Below are 22,226 nucleotides of genomic sequence, written 5' to 3' on the forward strand. Positions count from 1 at the left end.
ACCCAAACCACATATTTAACCGCAACAGGTAATCCGGAATAGACAGGTGGGGTAGAATACCTGGTCCAGCCATCTTTATGCATACTGTGTTTATGTAGTACAGTGTTGGGGTCCTTTGACAGTGGTTCCCCTTTTCAATGTGTTCTTTCTCCCAAATCCCCCTTTCCTTTCTTGCCCCTCCCAAGACTCTTGCTTTGTACCCAGCTATTCCTGAACTGGGCCCAAGTGGTCCTCCCGCTTCAGCCTCTTGAATACTAGGAGGCACACACTCATGTCTGGCTTATGTTGTTCTTACCATGGGAATCATACATGTAACTTGCACCTTAACAGGAACCATGCTAATCACTATAAATAATCTTCACACCCACCCTGAATTTCATCCCTGAACTGTCTCACTGAGTTTCACAGAGCCACTTAGTGAAGAAGATGGCTCCCTATCATGGGCTTCACACTTCCATAATTCAGTGAGAATTGGTCCTTCTGCTCTGACTTCTCCAAGGCAGTCTCCTACTTCTCTTTAACTCTGGCTGGGAGTATTTTTTGACACTAACCTGATCCATAGGGCCTGATTAAGGAACTGCCAGAATTCTTTCACAAAGAGAGAGGCCAATTTCCAATAAACGAAATAACTCCTGGTGAGGTCCCCACAGTGTGGTGAGCTTGAAGTCTGAGAGGAGAGCTGGGTAACGAAGGCATTTTATACTTGGACTGTACGGGCTGAATAGTAATGGCCAGAGTAGCCTTGTCTGACAAATAAGTGACAGTCTATTCTGGATGAGAAAGGTAAACACCGATGGTGTTCCCCCCCCCCCACCACACCCCCGACTCTAGGCAACTCAGCGCAGAGCAGAGAAGATGCTTTCCTCATTTATATTGTCTTAAGTTAAACTTCCAGGGTCACTCAGCCTGGGGTGATCCTACCTGTCATCATAGCTTCATGAGTCCTGCATAGAATCTATTAGAACTCAACAATCTAATCTTTAGTAGGTTGATTTTTGGTCGTGATTGCCTCTAAATGCGGAAGCAAGTATAAAATGGGTAGATAGTATACCTATTATATGCATTTTTCTGGATGTGTGACATGTTTTGTATGTAATAATGAAATGGAGAGGAAGAGACACTTTGGGCCTTAATCTAGCCCTGCCTTACTGAGGAACTGAATGGGAAGATTGCAGGGTAAGATTCCTACCTGACTCTCCCTGCAGACCATTATAGACTTTCTCCTCTCTTGTTCTCAAAGAAATACTTCACTGTGAATTTAAAAGGCTTTTTAAAGAAGCCAGGTGCACTAAAGGAAAATCCTGGAATCCTCTGGTAGTTTCTTTTCAATAAGGAAGACTTGCTCAAAGGCTGTGAAAGTTTGTTGCTTTATCAGGCGAGGCATGGCTTGGTGACAGGAGACAGAGGCTCTGATTTAAAAATATTATTGTCATTATATTATTTTTTGCATGTGTGCACACTTGTAAGAGCATGCCACTACACTCGTCCACAAGTGGAAGTCAGAGGACAACCGGTGGAAGTCAGTTTTCCACTTTATTTCACTTTTAAACTTTATTTTTGGTTTTTCGAGACCGGGCTTCTCTGTAGCTTTGGAGGCTGTCCTGGAATTCTCTCTGTAGTCCGGCCTGGCCTTGAACTCATAGAGATCCTCCTGTCTACATTTCCTGAGTGCTGGGATCAGAGGCGTGAGCCACTACCACCTGGCTCAGCTCTCCACTTTAACCTAGGGAAGAAATTCAGGTTTGGTATGTTTAGTTAGAGAATACAAATTAGTAATGAGAAATTACCATTTTGCTTTGCCTCAGGTACTAAGAGAATGCTTTGTTTTAATTGAAAGTAGCATGACTAACAATAGAAAGGTAGAAGGCACAGTAAAACTTAAGCTATTTAAAGACATGAAATATGTTTCTACTTCATAGAAAACTGACTAGTGTATTTTGACTTGAGATTATGTCATAGCCAGGTGTTGCATGTCTGCAATCCCAGTATTCAGAAGGCAGGAAAAGAAGATTTGGAGTCAAGACTAGCCTTAGCCACACAAGTTTGGGGCCAGCCTAGGCTGTGTGAGGTGCTGTTTTATTTTTTATTTTTGCATGGTTAAGATAGGGTTTCTCTGTGTAACTACCCTGGCTCTCCTGGAACCAGGTTGGCCTCAGACTCTCTGCCTCCTGAATTCTGGGATAAAAGGATGTTCTACCACTGTCCTGAGGCCCTGTTTTAAAAACAAAAGTAAAAGCCAGGCGGTGGTGGCACACGCCTTTAATCCCAGCATTCAGCATTAGGAGGCAGAGGTAGGTGGATCTCTGTGATTGGAGACCAGCCTGGTGTACAAGAAGGTAGTTCCAGGCCAGCTTCCAAAGCCACAACAACAACAACAACAAAAACCCACCAAAACAAAAGAAAAAAGAAAAAAGAAGAAAAAAGTTATATCATGAACATATATGATTTGAGATTGAAACAAAAATGCTACAGAGTATTTTTTTTTTTTTTTGTTCCAGACAGAGTTTCTCTGTGGCTTTGGAGGCTGTCCTGGAACTCACTTTGTAGACAATGTTGGCCTCAAACTCACAGATATCTGTCTGCCTCTGTCTTCCTGAGTGCGGGATTAAAGATGTTTGCTACCACTGCCCTGCCCCACAGAGTATTCATAAATATTTAAATTTAGAACTTTAGATGTGTGTGTACTATACACCACATACAGAGATTTTTACTTTTGAAGGGATAAATTCATCTTAACTTCTAACTGAAAGTTCTCCCTATAGGTTCCTCCCCCAACATAGTTTATCTGGATGATTATATTTTTAATGTTTCTTAACCAATTAGATGTTTAGGTTGGTTTCTCATTTTTATTAGTCCCTTGATTTACATTTATGGCAAAAAAAAAAGGGTGCAAATATGTGGCTTGTCTTTACTAATCTTGTTACCTAAGATAACCTGCCTTACTTGGGAAAATTTTTATTTATTTATTTATGTACTAATAGAAAACAATAGCCAACTTATATAGGTAAGGGAAATAAATATGATGTTGTTATTCCTTCTGTCTCATACATTTATACTATTTGGAAGTGTACTCATTATATGTTTGTACTTATATATAACTCATTCTACCTGCCAAATAGTATAATTTTTTAATTTATTGATTACACTCTGTATGTGTGTGCGTGCACACGTGTGCATGCGTGCATGCATATAATGTAATGGGGGGATGCTTTCATATAGCAGGGTAGGTGCTGTACTACGAGCTCTGTTCCTAGCCAGATTGATTATTTGTGTTTTGTTTTGTGGCAGGCATGTAGCATTGCACAGTAGGTAAAACCTGGGACCTTGCAGAGTTTACTGGAGAGTCCCACCAAATGATAGGTAGGGGTGAGAAGCCAAGTGGCCATGATTGTCTTCTTATGATTCATTGGTACAAGTCCTGCCTAAACACTGGCATAAGATCAGAAAATTTTTGAAGTAGCCTATATGTTTTATTTTGTTTATGTAGATTAAGAATACATTTTGAAGAACGTACACTGAAGTTCTGTTCTTACCTTCTCAGTGTTATCTGTGTTACCCTGATTAAAACTCCCGGAGCATCCTTCCTTAGACTTCTTTACAGTGTGACTTGGTTTGGCATGTTTTAGCTATCTATGTAAGCTTTTGTTTGGGAAGTTATTTTGTTCAAAGCTTTTTATTTTTATTTGCATTACTATTTTGCCTGCATGTGTTAATGCACCACATATATGCACTTCCAGAAGATGGTGTCAGGTGCTCTGAACTGTAAATCTAGATGGTCTGAGCCACCATTTGTATGCTGTGAGTCAAACCCAGGTCCCCGGGAAGAGAAGAGAAGCCAGTACTCTTAACCACCCAGCAGCCCTTGTGGTTTGATTTTTGAGATATGGTCTCTGTGTGGCCTAGGCTGGCTTCTTACTCATGGGCTTCCTTCCTCTGCTTCTGAGCGCTGGGATTACAGTCATGTGCCAACATACCAGCTACAGCTATGTAGTTCTCAACTTGCTCTTTTCCTTGCCAGTCTTTGCTCAGACCCTTGCACTCTTCCCACATTTGAAAGGGTTAACTAGGCTAGTGGTAGGTGTAGGTATAAGGAGTCTGTGCATATATCTGTATTCATTACTCTTCTGTGGCTCTGATAAAACACCATGATCACATGCAAGGTCTACAAGGAGTTTGTTCTGGCTTGCTGTGCCAGGGGCATCAGAGTCTGTGATGATCCGGAGGCATGGCAGCAGGCATTGAGGTGGGATTAGGAAGCTGAGTCAGCAAACTAAAAGGCTATAAGCTCTCAAAGCCTTCCCCAGTGCTTGTTTCCTCCAGCAAGAGTGCATATCCCCATAATCCCATCAACTGGGGACTAAGTGTTCAAATGTGCCACCCTATGACAGACATTTCTCATTCAGTCTACCAGAAAGTATAACCCAAACCAGATGATTGTTATCAATTAATAAAAGGAAAAGGCATAGTAATGTTTATGGGAATCGCCAGATACAATTTACTGTTTGTTTTTTAAAAGTCTTTTGACAAATATTCACATCAGAGACTTTGCAATGGTAAATTAGGAATGTCAAGTAGAGCTGAGATGGCATGAGAGAAATGACAGGACAAAAGGCAGCATTAACAGATTCAGGATAGTAACTATTAGGTAAACCTAGTAGGCCTTGGCAAGGAATTACAATTTAGTATTGCCTTTAGGAGGTTTGGGGAAGGCTATCTGAGTTGTAGCTGTAAAAGATCTGGCTTTTGCCAGGTGTTGGTGGCGTACGCCTTTACTCCCAGCTCTTGGGAGGCAGAACTGTTTGACACCAGCCTGGTCTATAAAAGCTATTTCCAGGACAGGCTTCAAAGCTATACAGAGAAACCCTGTCTCAAACAACAAAGAGCAAAAAAAAAAAAAAAAAAAACAAAAAAAAAAAAACAAAAAACAAAACAACAACAAAAAAACAACAACAACCAAAAATATCTGGCTTTTATCGGGCAGTGGTGGCGCAAGCTGTTAAACTCAGTACTGGAGAGGTCGAGGCAGGCAGATCTCTTGAGTTCAAGGCCATCCAGGTCTACAGAGTGAGCTCCAGGATAGGGCTATACAGAGAAACTTTGTCTGGAAAAACAAGCAAAACAAAACGAGAAAAGATCTGGCTTTTATGAGAGAGATGAACTATAACAGAATTAAGTGGAGGTATCACAACCAAGTACAAAACGTCTGCAGTATGCTGAACTGTGGTAGTAGCAGAAACAGTGATGTGTTTAATCTAGAGTTAACGAAGGTAGAGGGAGCAGAAACTCAATGACATTGGGTATGTGGCATGATAAAATCGTGAAATCAAGGGTGATGTGGCCTGGGCCACTTCACTGAGTATCATTCACACTGACCTCCTGGCTTGCTCCGTGGGGACAGTGGTTGCTGCATTGTGATTTTGAAAGGCAGAGAAATTAACTAGGCAGTTACTCCATCATGGAAAGATGAAACAGACCCAGGCCCGACACAGGGCAAAGACTACCAGATTGCAGAGGAATTCAGAGAACAGACTAGAGAGACATTTAGGGGGGAAAAATGCTAGCTATTTGTAGGGTTTGGTTAGAGTAATTTACTAAAATTGGAGATAGCTGGATCTTTTAAAAACCAGTAACCATTTATTGGTTACTTAATGGCAGGGTTTGCCTGAAACCTGTTTTTGTGTAGGCCCAGAGCTAAGCTGAGAATTACTTTTTATGCTTTGAATGATTATGAAAGGAGGGGAGATGAAGACAGTAGCTGATTCTTTCATGAAGTTTGCCAGCATCTGCCACAGTAGTGGTAAAGTGGTTTCCTAGAGCAGCAGTAGCAGAATCCCCAGGGCACTTGTGAGAAATGCAAATTCTCAGGCCTCCCCATACACCTGCAGAATCAGAAACTTGTTAAAATGCCACTGGAAGGCATTCTAACAAGTCCAGATCTGATTCAGATGAACATTAAGGCCAGGGACCCACTCTCAAGAAACTTCCATCTTTATTCCAGGTTTCAAGATAAAGAATACTTATAAAAATACTGCAAGGGGCCCAGCACAGTATCTCCACCATTAATCCCACTACCTGGGAGGCAGAGGCAGGCTGGCTGATCCCAGAGTCTGGTCTAGAGAGTGAGTTCCAGGACAGCCAGGGCTTCACAGAGGAACCTTGTCTTTAAACATCAAAAAAAAAAAAAAAAAAAAAAAAAAAAAAACAACAACAACTAACAAAATGCATTGGATGTGGCTGGGAATAATTGAAATTTTAACAGTTAATAATAGCAGCATTCTATAGTTTACAATTAAAGGGTGGGCTTTGAATGCAGACTACTTCTGTTGAAATTAATCATTTGTTCATTTATGGTTGAGAGTCTCTTTACGTAGCCCTTGCTGGCCTGGAATTTGCTTTGTAGACCAGGTTGGTCTAGAACCTTTTTCCTGCCTCTGCTTCCCAGGTGCTGGGAATATAGGTGTGTCCCTCTATGCCTGGCTCAGATGAGTAATAGGTGTGTGTCCTTGGGTAAATAGACCTCTTAAGTCTTATACTCCTCATCTGTGAAGTGTGCATTCAAATAGGTAATTACTTTAGCTTTTTGTGAGACATAAGTGATTTCATAAAATAATCAGAGAAGTGCAAGGTCTATAAATAGTGTACTTAAAGGGCAATCTGCATATGTAATACATTAAGGAAAACCATCTCAAATTCATTTAATAAGTGATGGTCTGCCCATATATTTGCATATAAAAGTTATTAAGCAATCCACAGTAAAGCCAGTGAAGATTTTGGAGGCTCAAATATTGGCCTTGCCTTTTGTGATACTTTTTTACTTTTAGGAAACACATTATGGGACTGTGAGGGAAAACTGATGATGTATTTATGCCTTCATTATGCTTGGTTCATGTTTCTGTTCTCAGATTACCCTCTGTGTCTTATCACCAGTTCATATCTTCATTCCCAATTTCTTCAGCTGTCTTAATATTGAAAACATTGCCAGATCTTGTGGTGGTCCCACTTTGTGGGGCTAGTCTTTATTAACCTGTGTTCACCTGAGAAGGGGAGTGTGGATTAAGAAACAAAAGGTAAAGATGCTAAGAAAAAGACAGACACAGGATAGAGTCCAGGAGGGCAATCCAGTGAATATCGAATGCCTCAAGCTTATTCTTCAACATTCTAAAGTACCCCAATCCAAAAGGGGAACATGGCAAAATACTTCTTTATCAAGATACAAGGAAGAAACAGACCTTTTTCCTTAATTCTTCAAACATTTGGTAACCACGACTAAATTTCCCGTGACTTAGCCTTGAGGGTTAAACATACCACACCTTAAACTAAGTCTCTTGTTATTTAGATAAGACATCATGGGCCAAGACCAAAGAACGTACAGTAGCCATGCCTTAGACCTTTAGGTCTTATGACTTTAAGCTTGGAAGACTAAGGAAGGACAGATTTGAACTCTGACTTTAAGTGGAGCCATCTCTATGGGCCCCAACACAGATCTATATGTGTCATAGTAACATCTTGTCTATAACGGTTTGTTTTTTTCTGAATCAAGGTCCAGGAGGTAGTGTCCACAACTACAAGCCTTTGAGCCTTGATTTGTAAACCCTTGATTCCATTCACGGATGAACCTGTCAAGGCCATACAAAAGACCCAAGTCGTAATTTTTTCATACTTCACGGCTCAGGACCCTTTTAAACTAGCTGGATGACATTAACTTGAAAGGCCTAAAACCTCCATTTCCTAAAAGAGGTTACTAAGCAGTGTAAGTGCGCTCACTGTGCTGAGTTGAAAACTGCCTTTTAATGCTCCTGTAAGGCAGGGACCAGCAGACACGTTTAGGGACATGACTAAATTTCCTCCCTCCCTGCACGAATAATATCCTTTTGTAAAAGACACCGCTCAGCGTGGAGTCAGCTTGCTTGTTCGCGCCACCTGAAAAGACAGGGAGGCTTCAGCATCACCGCAAGAGAAAGGCAGCTTCCTTGTGACGTCAAACCAGCGGACTCTCGCCCCGGCTCTAGGCCGGTTCCGGTTCCCTGGCTTTCCGGACGCCCGAGTGCGGCGCCGTACTGCGCGTGCTCCGCGGAGGGACGCGAGAAGGTTGGGTCTAGCTCTCCAAAGTGATGCCTGATTGGCTGGCGTTGTTCTGGGGGGTTCCCTAGCCCTTTCGGCAGGGGTAAAACAATAAGAGGGGGCGGTGGCAAAGGGGGCGGGACGTCCGTGTTCTTATAGCTCGTTGCAGCTCTAGGCTCTCGAGAAGAGGTGGCTTTGAGTGGCTCGACTTCTCCGCTCTGCGCATTCTAAAGCCTCAGGCTTATTCGAGGGAGGAGAATCTGCTGCGGCCGATCCCGCGACACTCCTGACCTCCGTGCGACGTGCCCGCCGCCGCTGTTGGTTGGAGGTGTGTACGGGGGCCGAGAGGGGCGGTCGGTGTGGTGGTCGGCAGGGGACATTTCGCTTCGCGGCTCGCGGCAACCGTTCGGTGTGTGCGCTCGGTGTCTGGGGTGCTGCGGCAGGAACCTTGTTGTCGGCGGCTGCCGACGCCAGCAAGAGTGAGTGCGTGCGTGCGTGCGTGTGCGGAGCCGAGCCTTTTCTGCAAGGTGAGCGGGAGGCTGCGTGGGAAGATGGTCTGCGCGCGTGGTGCAGAGGGCACAGGTGGGGCTTGTTAGGATGAGGCTGCTCGGCTGGACCCTATCAGCCGCAGCTCAGGGAGCGCCCGGCGGGCGCCAAGCAGCCGAGCGGGCCAGTGGGCTTCTCCAGTGGTGATTTCAGGGCGGGAAGCCCACCCGCCTGGCACCCCGCTCGATTACGGCCCTGGTTCCCGGTCGTCGCCCCGCCCGTGGGGGAGGGGAAGGAGGCCGTGTCGGTGGAGGCAGAAGCGGCGCAGATGCGAAAGTAGCGGCCTCCGGGCACCATTTCTGTGCCCGGAAACTGAATCCGGGGTTGAAGGTGGCCGCCGCTCCGCTTGCCGGGTACTCGGAGGTGCCCCATCCCCCACATTAACCCGAAAATGTTCTGATACCAGGGCAGTATAACGAGCTTGAGCCTCCGTCCTTTTTCTGCAGGCCATCTCCAGTTGCCCAGGAATTAAGAAAAGACGTTTGAGTCTTAGGAATAGGGTTTTCTTCCAGATTTTTGTAAAATTTTGGTTTTTTTGGAGGTGTCGGGAGGAGAATCAAAGTTTTCCTAGATGGTTTGGATTTTGTTAGTGGAATTTGATCGAGGTTTTCCTATGTCTATAAGAGCAGGTTTCTCTAGGTGTCTCTGCTGCTTTTGGGGTTATAGGGTCGTGTTCACAATTTTCCCCAAAATAACCACAGTCGACTGTATGAGATGCCTTTTGGTTCCTTATCAAAACACGTGCGCCAAAGCTGAATCAAGGAAAATTGCCCTCCTCCCTCCGGGTATGATTGTGCTATTTACTAACTTTAGTTGAGGTTTCTGGCTTTTTACATTCAAGACACCAAAACTGCAAGTACCCAGACCGGGGAACCATTAACTGCAGTTAAAAGATTGGGATAGACGAGGATAGAAATTTCTTGTCCATATTTGGCAGTTAATGTAGCTCTAGGCATGTGAACCAAAGTTTCTAGGTAAACACTTGACTTTGCCAAATTCAATGGTCCCTTTCTGGTCTTTAGGTTTAGGCCCAGTGTACCCACCGCTCAGGAGTCAAAGGCAAGTAGATCCTTGACTTCGAGGCCAGCCTGGTCTACATACTTACAAACTAGCCAGGCTACCTGGTGAGAGTTTCTCCAATAAAAAAGTTTGCCCAATTTGGATTGTAGGACTGAATTAAGTTGTCCTTTTGTTACCGTTTTAGGTAACATCTAATCTCAGTGCATACAAGTTATCTCATGAAAAATATGTTAGGAGGGCATGAGATGTGTATACTGGTGATTTAGGTTATTGAACTTTCAGAATGTTGCAGGGTGGGGGGTGTCCACAACTTAAAATCGAGTTTCAGGGGCAAAGTTGATAGCCTGGCCTGAGTTGAATTCCAGGACAGCCAGGGCTACACAGAGAAAACCCGGTGTTGGTGAAAGCAAGTAGAAGATGTGGAATTGGGGGGGTGGTTACCAGGAGCAGATGATGATGCCATTGGGTAATGATGCCATTAGTAACTCAAATGGGTAAGCTCCTGCCCTTCAGGTTCAAGCACCAGGATACCTGATCCTGCTACCATTCACTTCAGTGGAGAGGCCATGCTACATCTGGACAGCCATTGACCTGTGAACCTCCTGCAGATTTAGTCTATAATGACAAAGTAGTTGGACTGTTAGTCAAGTTCTAATTTCATAACTGGAAATTTATAGATACATGTAATAATGCCTTTAGTTTTTTTTTTTTGAGACAGGTTTTTCAGTAGCCCTGACCATCCTGGATCTTACCACCCTGCATAAATCAACCAAATTCTACCCATTTTAGAAGCAATCCAATTTATGCTTCAATGTAAATGTTAATCATCTTCATATTCATTCACTATAAGATAGGAAAAAATACCTAATGGGTAATTATGCAACATAAATTGCTGTCAAGAATCTAAAGGAAAGGCAGCCGGGCGGTGCTAGCCTCCCACCTTTAATCCCAACAGTTGATATAATCCCAACAGTTGATCTGTTAGACCATGTTTATCTTGAATTAAGTGATCATTTGTTGTGCCAGACCTTGGATCCAAGAATACACAAGAGAAATAGGTGTTGGTGAAGCAACCCATAAGATAAGGAAGCAGGTACTGAAGATCAGAAATAAGAATGACAAACCATGAGGAAATGGCTATGCTCAACCCTGATTCCTCCTAAGAACTGGGATTAAAGGTGTAAACTACCACACCTGGCCCCAAAGCAAATTTTGGCTGTAAATAATGAAAACCTCATACTAATGACAACAAAATTCTTGTTCCTTGAACAAAGACAAACAAACAAAGACAGTGTTTCATTTTTTTTTTCCAGGCCCGGTTTCTCTTGTTTTGGAGCCTGTCCTGGCACTCTATAGACCAGGCTGGGCCTCTGCCTCCCAAGTGCTGGGATTAAAAGGCCCAATGCCCCCAGCTAAGTCATTTTTCTGTAAATGAAGCCAATACTTCCTATTCAAGGAGATACAAGGAAACAGGGTACTCAAACTATAAAGCACAAAGTGCAGCTGGGCATGCATGTACACCCCTTTAATCCCAGACCTTGTCTCAGAAGGGAGTGGTGGCCGCATAACCATTTACTCAGCTTTTTAGGTTCTGTCCTTTGGGATCTGCCTTTGGGTCAGTTGGCCTAGGTGTGAGCCCTTCAGAGGGAGTGGGAGTGAGCATCCTGGCATGGAGATATAAACTGGGGCTAAGCATGGGCAGCCTTTGATAGCAGTGTCTGGTAAACAGGCCATAGCTGGTTGGAGACACTCTTTCCATGAATAAAATTAATGTGCAACCTGCCAAGGTTGGCAGTTTTGTCTGCATTTCTCCTTATATAGGAGTTTTGTCCTTATGAAAAAATTTTAATGATTTCTTCAAAAATTTCTCTTGCCTATTCTCTCTAAGCACTGAAATAACCATCAAAAGATGGCATGAAATTTTATGCAGTGAATGAACTTTCCTTTTATTGTGTTGGTGGTTTTAAAGGGTTGGATTGCCAGCTCTTGGTAACTGTTGATGGTTTACTAGGATCCCCTTCTCAGTTGGTGACAGTAGCATCAGAAATTGAAGGTCAGTGGCATTGAACCCTGTATGAAAGCACTTGGGACTTTCAGGATTTGTAGATTGTGACCAGTGCATAGTCTGAAAGCTGAACATTCTGAAATGGGAAACTTTCAAACAGAGCTAGCCATTGTCACTCCTGGTGACAAAATGGTATCCATAGTGGTAAGAACATGGAGAGAGGGAGGCAGCTCTTAAAACCAAGCCAGCTCTTAAAACCAAGCCATTTCTGCAGAGCTTCTGTCCTGTTTCCTTCCCAGCATGGGGTGGGTTTCTGTGCATAGAAAGCAGCCCCGCCTGTTTACAGATGAGGCTGGCCTTGAGAGATGCCTGCCTCTGCCTAAATTTACCTCCCTGGGATTAAAGGTGTGCCCCACCACGCCCAGCTACCCTCTCCTTATTTATTTTCTACATAACTGATTATCCCAGCATATTCCCATCTCAACTTCTTAAGTAATTACTTTGCTAAGTAATTTTTAGAATTAAGTTATTAAACATTCCTGTGTCATACAGAACTACATTACTATTGCTGTGGGTAGTGGTATTATGCTAAGCATGATGGTTTTACCTAATCCCAGGGTGTAGGCAGCCTATCAGAAGAATCCTATGGGTTTTCAAGGCCACTCAACTAGAGTTTGTTGCAAAACCCAGTAATGTTGAATAAATTTTCATCTCTCCACGACTTGGTTGGAGAACAGGACCTCACACTAGGCAAGTTATCTAAAACCCCCTACTCACTTTTTATACATGCAATCTTCATATTCTACCATATTTTTTCAAAGTTTTCCCCTCTTTTAAGAGATCTCACTATGTAGGTGTAGCTGGCTTCAAAATCAGACTGCTGGTATGTCTAGTTTTAAGCATGGATGTTTCACGTGTATATCTAGTTCATGTGTATGCCTAGTTCTCAGGGAGACTAAAAGAGGGCCTTGGATCCCCCCTTGAAATTTAAGAATTTCCAAGCTACTGTATACTTTATGACATTTAGACACCATAGGCTGTAGCCTATAGATTTCCTCTCCATCTTTTGAAAGTGCATAAAAAAAGTTTGCTTCATGGTGGTGATGGAAGAAGCTTCTCAATTGTGACTGACTTGTCTGCTGCCTTGATGCTTTGATTTTTTTAGTTCCCACTTAAAGTTAATAACAATAACATACAGGAATTCAGAGAGATGGCTCAGAACTTTAGAGCACTTTCCAGGTTCAATCCCCAGCACCCACATGGTTATTCAACTGTTCCTAAAATCTCAGTTCCAGGTGCTCCCATGCCCTAATCTGATCTTCATGGGTACCAGGCATGCATGTGGTATACAGACATGCATGGTGAGCAAAACATATAAAATAAACCTTAGGAAAAAAAATACAGGGTTCCCTCTAGTCCATGCTGGCCTGAACTCAGGACAACTTCAAGTGCCTCAGTTTTGAGATCTGAGCCTCATAGCTTAAAAATTTATTTCTGCATTATAATATAGGAGGTGACTCATGTCTTTAATCCCAGCACTCAGGAGGTAGAGGCAGGTGGATCTGGTCAGCCAGGACTACATATACAGAGGAAGAAGCAACTAATTAGAACGAAGTTGAGTTTAACCTCTGCTCCACTGTTGTCCCTATTTGACACTCATTAAAACAGCAATCTAGTGTGCTGATTGTGGCATGAAATCTGAATTGAAATTTGTTAACTAGGAATTCAGGCAGCATTCGATTTGCCTAATTACACTAAGATGGGAGGTTTGTTTTGTTTTACTTCTAAGTATAATAATGGAGGGGAGTTAGAGATGATGACTTTAGTAGATCAGAGTGCTTTCTGCTTTTCCAGAGGTTCTAAGTTTAGTTGCCACTCACTCCTAGTTTACTGCCCCCTGTAATTCAAGCTCCAGGGCACCTGACACCCTCTTCTGGTCGCTATGGATACACATATGCACATAAGTAAATAGAGCCAAGTATCCTTTCAAGTTGTGTTCGGCTGTGTGTTCATGTGTCTGTCTGTTGATCAACACAAGTATTTTGTTGCTTATGATTGAACCCAGGGCTATTTCTTGGAATCAGTGTGTGCTATACCAGTGAGGCACTGCCAGCCATATTGCAGACTTTTTTTTTTTTTTTAAAAACAAGAAGTGTTTGAGACAAGTAGTGTTCTGTCTTTGTGGGGTTTAGAAGACAAAGTGGGAGTCAGTTATATCAACCATGTTGGTCCTGGGGAGTTAAGCTCAGGTCAGACAAACCTTGACTTCCTGAGCCCTCACATACCTCTGCCCCTTTCTTATTTGTATGTGTGTTTGGGCCTGCTTGTATTTATGTGTAGCACATGTGTTCATAGTACCTCTGAAATATGGTCGGGAGCTACCTTGTGACAGCAGGGGAACTGAACTTTGGTCCTTCACAGGCGCTGCTGAGCATTCTCCAGTGCAAGACCAATTTTAATCATGTGTTTTTTGTATCAGTGCCTTCAAGACTAAAGGTTCAGATTCCCTGAAACTGAGTTACAGGCACAAATTTATGAGCCACTCAGCATGGGTGCTGATCAATTCTAGTCATTTGGAAGAACAGCACAAGTCATCTATCTGCAGCCACAGTTCCTGTTCTTAATGTTAATTATAATTAGACTGCTCAGAGGGCTGTATAAATGTATAAAGTAAACAATAAGTTGCATTTTTTTTGTCTTATGTTTGCCTGCACTAAGGAGGCGGGATTCCCTGGAAGTTACATGGTTGTGTGTGTACCTTATGTGGATGCTGGGAACCAGCTGTTATAGTAGGCAATGCTCCTAACTGCTAAGCAATCTTCTAGCCTGTTAATAATCTACTGTCCACAGACACACATACAGGTTTCCTGTATTCTGCAGCCTGTCCTAGAACTCACTCTGTTGACTAGGCTCACTACCTCCCCAGTGCTGGGATTAAAGGTTGTGTACCACTAATGCCTGGCTAAAAAAAAATCTACTGTTAATTTTATTAATATTTTTTTTGTTTTGTTCAAGACAGGCTTATCTGTAGCTCTAGCTGTCCTTGAATTCCTGTCTCTGCCTCCCAAGTGCTGCAGTTAAAGGCATACACAACACCACCACCTGGCGGTTGATTTGAAGGCTGTTAATTTACATTATTCTGGTTTGATGGACTTTTACAAGTATTAAGAGCTGTTTTCTTTTTTCTCCCCCAGCATTTCACATTGGGCAGCAAAGAAATGGTGATGGAGAAACCCAGTCCGCTGCTTGTGGGGCGGGAGTTCGTGAGGCAATACTATACTTTGCTGAATAAAGCTCCTGAGTATTTACACAGGTAAAACCAAGACATTACTTATGGCCACGTGTTATTGAATTTCTTGTCTGAAATAGTTTTTGTGAGACATTAATAGCCTGTAAATGTGTGTAGTATGTAGTTCTTGCCAAGTCCCTTCCCTTTTGACTGTACTTGTGCAAGTGAAATACAGATAAGGGAGACAGCTGAAAAGTGTTAGGATGCCATAGAACAGCTGAGAGTACACACATTGGTCTTAGGTAGATGCTGCAGACTAGACAGATTATACTGCTTGCTATCCTCTCTTCTAGAGGATTGTATTTTCTGTTGCTGGGTTCCCTTTCTGTATTTCCCATGTCAATTTTATGCTGGTCTTAATGTAAATACTTTGGTTATCATTTTTGACAGCTGATTCTAATGACTTTCATTATCTTTCTAGGAAAAGTAAACTACAGATGGCCATTGTCCGAGCTTCAGCATTGTGCTGAAACATGAGGCATATAAAATATTGTAATTTGCTGGGCGTTGGTGGCACTCAGGAAACTCATAGAATACAGAGGGTTTTTTTTTGGGGGGGGGAGGGTGTGGCTGTGAGTGATACTTGGTAGAGGATGGGATTATTAGGACTTCTGTTACTGTTTTTGAGACAGGGTTTCACTATGGGTATGGCTGATCTGCAACTAGCAGCACTATGTAGACTGGCCTGTCCCCAACTCAGGATCCACCTGGCTCTGTACACATCTCATTCCCCAGAGCTGGGACTAAAAGATTTCATTTTAATAAGATCTCTGTAGTTCTGGCTAGCCTTGAATTAAAAGGCTAGCCAGACATGGCAATTTGCAAGTTTCAGCTTTTCTGGGTGTTAGCCTGTGCCCTTTTCTCTCTGCCTTTTTTCTCCCACTTTCCTCCCCTTTTTCCCTTCTCTTTTCTTTTTTAGTAGGGAAAGAACGGAGCAGAGCTAACAGGATTTTTAAATTTTATTTTTTAAGACAGTTTTTCTGTGACAGCCCTGTCCTGGAACCCACTCTACATACACTAGGCTGTTTTCTAACTGAAAGATCTGCTTCTAAGTGCTGGGATTAGGCATGTGCCACTACTGACTGGCTAACAAGGTTTTGTGGGTAGCAGAATTTGCCAGCAAATTCTGAGTTCTATCATAAATGTGGAAGGCAGCTCTTCATGTGTCTTCTGATATTCTCATGCACGCATATTCATCAAATAATTTTTTTTTGCAAGAAGGAAAAATGGTATAGGTATTCTATCTAGCTTATTTAACCATTTTTCCTTTGAGTTGGAGGATGACTCAGCAGTTCAGAGCACTGTGGAGAGGGCAAGAGCACCCACATTCCAGCTCACAACCATCTGTTACTAGTCTCTTGGGATCCTCTGTTCTCATCTGACTTGTTAGGGTACCAGGCAGGCTCATGCATACATATAGGAAAAGTACTCATACACATAAACCTAAGAGAAAGACAAATTTCTCAGTACTTGCGCTCCTTCTCATCCAGTCATTCATACACCTTAGTTAATTCACTGAAGGCAAGTGAATTGAGCATCTGCCTTGCTGTGAGCATTGACTGTATTAATCCTTAACAGCATTTATAGAAGTAGTACTGTCCCCTTCATCTGATTTTCCTCTAAACTTGATGTGTATGTCATTGGTTTTGCAGGTTTTATGGCAGGAATTCCTCCTATGTCCATGGCGGAGTGGATGCCAGTGGAAAGCCCCAGGAAGCAGTTTATGGCCAAAATGTAAGTCAAAATTAACTTTCAAGTGTCTTTGCATTAAGTGAGGATTTCTGAACTCCCTCGGTTTCTTTCTCTAGTGTGGTACAGAGTCAATTTTAGTAGAAACATTTTATAATGGGATAGATTTAAAAGGAGAACAATGTCATTTTATATGTGAAGTAGTTGAAAATAATTTCTTGTGCAAAATAATCTTTAAAGCTTGATAGGGCTCTGGGGGTGGTGGCATCTGCCTTTAATCCTAGCACTTGGGAGGCAGAAGCAGGTAAATCTCCGAATTAGAGGCCAGCCTGGTCTACAGGCTCCAAAGAGAAATAAACAAACAAAAGCTTGATGGGAAGAGTAGACTTCAGGGATTTAGGACTTTGGTTGGACTCCAGGATTGAGCCTTAGCAAACAGGAAGAAATTAGATGTAGATGACAGCATCAGCAAACAGATAATGAGGTCAGAAGGCAGTTGTTAACAGTTTGTGAGAATGAGCCTAGTGCAGAGGGGAGGGGAAAGCTGCAATAATAGCCAGACTATGACACAGGATCAATGCATTCCAATTTCCTGTAGAGAGTAAAGATGGCAGTTAACAGGCAGTCTGATTGTAATTCATAGTTTTCTGGATTGGATTCAAATTATTGGGAAAGTCAGTAGTTCATTTTTTAGGTCATGAGGAAGAGTAATGTGTAGTGTGGTGGCACAAAAAGTTTTCTTCACCTCTTGTCTCTGTAAAGGATATACACCACAAAGTGTTATCTCTGAACTTCAGTGAATGTCATACGAAGATTCGTCATGTGGATGCTCACGCAACCTTGAGCGATGGCGTAGTTGTGCAGGTTATGGGCTTGCTGTCTAACAGTGGGCAGCCCGAGAGGAAGTTCATGCAGACCTTTGTTCTGGCTCCAGAAGTAAGTTCTCAAAATTCTTTGCGTGGTTTATTAATGTATGTAGTTTGTTAGAATGCTAAGTAGCTTCTTCCTATAGGTTTGGGTTTGCTTGTTGCTCTTTTTTAAAATTATAACATTTTGAATTTTCCTTATTTGTGTATGCCCTTGGAGGCCAAATGAGAGCATGTCCTGGAACTGATGGTTACTTAGCATAGGATCAAATCCTGGTCCTCTATAAGAGCAGAGCTAGTGCCCTTAACCTCTGAACCATCTCTCTAGCCCTTTCAAATTTGGTTCTTAACCTGCATGTATGGGTGTGAGTCTGGCCGTGGAGATATATGAAGTCACGAGCTACCATGTTGGGAATTGAACCTGAGTCTTAAAGCATCCTGTGTTCTTAACCACTTGAGCCATCTCTGCAGTCAGCTGGCTACTGTTTTTGAATTAATTTTTAAGCATTAGAATGAATGTACATGATGCTGGGCTTTATTTTGATGTTTCATATGTGTATTGTTAATAAGCATCTCTGTAGCTCAGCTGGCCTAAAACACGTGACCATCCTCCTTTCTCAATCTTCCAAATGGAGGAATTACGTTTGCCACCACATTCATTCATTCATTCATCGAGTATTCATTTGGTGGTTTTTTTTTAGTTTTCTTTTGTGTTTACATCATAACGTGCTCCAGATAATTTCAGATTATTTTTGTGTTCTAAAGTTGAGATTGTTTTTCTGTAGGGATCTGTTCCCAATAAATTTTACGTTCACAATGATATGTTTCGTTATGAAGATGAAGTATTTGATTCTGAACCGGAACTTGATGAAGGTGAGTTTATAAGGTGATGTGTGTTTAGATTCTATGCTATACTGTATATAGTTTTGGGGACACAAGCACTTTTATCAAAATGAACTAAGTGCCATAGAACCTATCTTCCCTTACTGTCTGTTGCCTGTCTTTAGTTGTGTATTGATCTTCCTTCCACTGTGGCAACAGAAACAAAGTGAAATGGTTTTTAGCTTCCTTGCATGCTTTTTCTTTACAAATTGATCTTGTTAAAAGAGCATAGTAATCAAACTTGATCCTGCTTGATCTCTTTAGTTTGTGGGGAGCAGGGAGTATCCCAGTGAATGATGACTGCCTTTGTCAGTCTTCTATCTTATGCTTAAACATGCCATCATTAGTGTGTGAGATATGCCTTATGTATTGTCAGAATCGGAGGATGAAGTGGAAGAGGAACAAGAAGAAAGGCAGCCATCTCCTGAACCTGCTCAAGAGAATGCTAACAACGCTTACTATGACTCTATTCCTGTGACGTAAGGCTAGCTAGCAGCTTCTGGCTGCATTTGCACTTACCTAACTATAGTTTCTAGGATTATCATTGTTGGAATTTAATGCTTATTCTTTGGTGCTAGGTATCAAACCTCACCTTAATAATGCATGTTAAGTATGCACTTAACCACCAAACAAACTATACTCTAAGCCCCTGGAGATACATATTTGTTAAAAATGTTAAGCCAGTATTTGGTTACTTAGGACATATATCAAGATCCTGAAAATTATTAATTCAAAAATTTCCACATGGTTTTGTATTTGAGCTGTCCTTGTCTACAAATAATGCAGACTGTTTAGGGAGAATACATTGAATGTATGTCATACAAACTTTTTATATGACACATGACATGTAGGGGACAAAGAGGTGGTTCAGTCAGGAAGATGCTTACCCTGCAGGCCTGGTGTCCTGTGGCCATCATGCATTGTCCCATCACACACTAGAAAAAAAAGCACAGGGTTTATAGTTGTATTAAAATAAGCAGTTTTGGGTATGTAGTTTTAAAATGTTGTAGCTGTAGTGATGGCACAGCCATTAGCACTGGCTGCTCTTACAGAGGTCCTGAGAGATTCCCACATGGCAATCTATATCCCTATACATGGGAATCTAATGTCATCTTCTGGCTTACAGAGGCTTACAGAGGTACACACATGTACATGTAAGCAAAACACTCCTAGGTACAGAAATATAAACCATTTTTAAGAATTGCTGGGTCTGGATGTGATGATACACTGAAGGAAGTATTTGGATCTTACTGATTTTGCGGGACGCATGGTGAAATCTCTAAACCAAAAGCAGCAGAAAGATGAGTTTCACTGGATGTCTCTGGTGCCATTTTGCTAGTAGGTGCACAGCAGGCAGGACTGTGTGCGAACATCATCATGTCATTTAATCTCCTAGTTGGTGACCTAGATTTTCCATTCTAGTAATGGCATAGAGGAACCTTTAGAAGACCCCTCTCATGAACCTGAGCCTGAGCCGGAGTCTGAAGTAAAGGCAGAAGAGCTGAAACCACAGTTGGAGGAGAAGAACTTGGAAGAGCTAGAGGAGAAGTCTGCTAGCCCACCTCCCTCTGAGCCTGCTTCTCTCCCTCCAGAACCACCCAAGGTGAGGCCACAGGGACTTTTCAGACCTGTAACCTCAGGTTTCATGCCTGGTGCCATTAATAATAAAGCAGGGTTTTTGGTTGTTATTTGATATAGTAAGCTATACTTTAATGTATATGAAAGAACCTGGAGTTTTTGTTCTGGGGAGAGTTCATGGTTTTTCTCTACCCCAAAAGTATGAATTTATGACTTAAGATTACTCGTCTGTATGCAGTGCTGACTTACATGAGATGACTCAAGTCCATGTATGAGGCTTTCAGTTGCTCATCTCTTGTGATGCTCCAGGCAGGAGTCATGCAATGTCCCAGCTGAAGTTGATCTGTGAAAGATACCACCTGTTTGCGATTTAAATGGGCTCAGTTATATATACAAATTCTATGGGAGATTCGTGACACCCATAGTACATACCATGTTAAACCTCTTTACCTCTGAGTAGAAGGTTAAAGTATATTTGGGCAGAGAGTAGAAGAGTCCTTGTTCAATTTGTAAGTGTCTGTTAAGTGTCCAACTAGTGCTGTGTTCTCTTCTATTGTTCCCCCCCCCCGCCCCCCAACCAGCATCCCTCATATTTGGTCTTCTCCAAAAAGGGGGAAGAAGTCAGTTCTATCTGGTTCAGATTTTACAGTATGTTTAGTTGATAGTGGTTTTGTTTGCCACCTGCTTATATAGGAACTTGGTGTGGTTTTATTTAGCAGTTGAGACAAAACAGTTGTATCTTGCATACTGATGAGTGCTGGCACACAGACTGGCATGTGTGTGTGTGCCTTTTCTTTTAGGAGTCCTTCAATATAAAGGAAACAGATTAGAAATGAAAAGAGATTATGTATTTGGAAGTTTCCCTGTAGGAATGTTGGTGGTTTTCCATGATTAGTAGTCTAGGTTTGTTGCATTTCCTGCAGGCTTTCTCCTGGGCTTCAGTGACCAGTAAAAACCTGCCTCCTAGTGGTACTGTTTCTTCCTCTGGAATTCCACCCCATGTTAAAGCACCAGTCTCACAGGTAATGATCTGTGAACACATTGGATTGTATCCTTGTTACATTTGCCAATTGCTTAGTCTTTATACCTTTTTAATTGAGTGAACAAAATGTCTTAAATGTCAATACACCCACTTTAAATGCCAAAACTCTATTAATCTTACAGAGGTGGTATTTGGGGTTTGGGTGTGTAATACAGATTAAGTTGGTTTATTAACATTATGTTGTCATTTTAAAGGCTTCTTTTAAAAATACTCCTTTTGAAAATTTTTACATCTTAGCAAAAGTATTTTAGGTAAGAAATTTAAGGCACAAAATAGAATGACATTTATATAAATTGTTTTAAAGTAGAAAATTGTGTGTATATGTATATAATATATATCATACATGTATATATTATATATATTTACATGGCCTAAACTCAGTCTGTTAGTGATTCACACAATTTAATTGAAGCCAGTACCAACTTATGACTGTAGTGTTCACCTTAACTTTCAATATGCTTTTTGTCTGTTTGTCATCTTATCATTTCAAAGCTTTCCAAAACTATGAAAATAAGACATTAATGCTTGTTAGATAAAACTTAAATTTGAATTAAGCTTATTGGCATACTTCAATGTCCAGTTTTCCCTTATATTTTGAGTTGAGCTTCATTTTCCTAGAATATTTACATTTAAAATGGTGATTGTATGCATTCTTTAGATGTTCTAACACTAAGACATTGAGGTTTTAAAAGTAGTGATAATCTTGTCCTCATAATGTCTCTACATATCATTTGTAACATACATGCTACCATAATACCTTTGTGATTTTTTTTTTTCCAGTTAAATGTACTTATATTTGATCACAAGCCAAAACTTCCACCCTGGTGATTATTGCCTTCTAAACCCACCTGGAGAAGGGATGATTTACTCCTTGGACTTTTCTGTCACATTCCCAGTTGGAGTCTATTGAGTTGTTGTTTGGGATTTGGTCACACTTGGTGTATTTATAACTAATTGGATTTTGTGTGTCTGGGTGTATATATTTGCACCCTGTGCATGCAGTGCCCTCACACCCCAGGAGGGGCAGTTGGTTCCTTAGGGACTGGAAGCAGAGGTAGATGGTGATGAGCCGCCCTATGGGTGCTGAGGATGGAAACCCTGTGTTAGGGAAGAACAGTGTGCTCTCAATTGGTCAGCCAAGGCCCAACAGTTATTTTACAAGTATTTAATACTACATTTGCCTTTCACTAACAGTTTATGATCAGCATGTTCACTTTTCTTTTGGGTGAGGTGGGACAGAGTCTGGTG

At 41.9% G+C, this 22,226-nt stretch overlaps 1 protein-coding gene across 2 annotated transcripts in view; it reads left to right on the forward strand.

The window, feature by feature from the left end:
* G3bp2 (G3BP stress granule assembly factor 2) overlaps positions 1-22,226 on the forward strand; it is a 68,634-nt gene that overhangs the window by 38,419 nt on the left and 7,989 nt on the right. Inside the window, exons 2-8 of one of the 2 annotated variants that reach the window (XM_051198271.1) lie at positions 14,827-14,945; positions 16,574-16,655; positions 17,373-17,546; positions 18,262-18,349; positions 18,735-18,837; positions 19,781-19,961; positions 20,860-20,958. In XM_051198271.1, the coding sequence (XP_051054228.1) occupies positions 14,851-14,945; positions 16,574-16,655; positions 17,373-17,546; positions 18,262-18,349; positions 18,735-18,837; positions 19,781-19,961; positions 20,860-20,958 (822 nt within the window). In that variant the 5' untranslated portion in view covers positions 14,827-14,850. The remainder of the gene's footprint in view (positions 1-14,826; positions 14,946-16,573; positions 16,656-17,372; positions 17,547-18,261; positions 18,350-18,734; positions 18,838-19,780; positions 19,962-20,859; positions 20,959-22,226) is intronic. The other variant, XM_051198272.1, reaches the window with a different exon arrangement.

Source organism: Phodopus roborovskii, unplaced genomic scaffold (assembly GCF_943737965.1).
Source record: "Phodopus roborovskii unplaced genomic scaffold, PHOROB, whole genome shotgun sequence".
NCBI classification, from domain to species: Eukaryota; Metazoa; Chordata; class Mammalia; order Rodentia; family Cricetidae; genus Phodopus; species Phodopus roborovskii.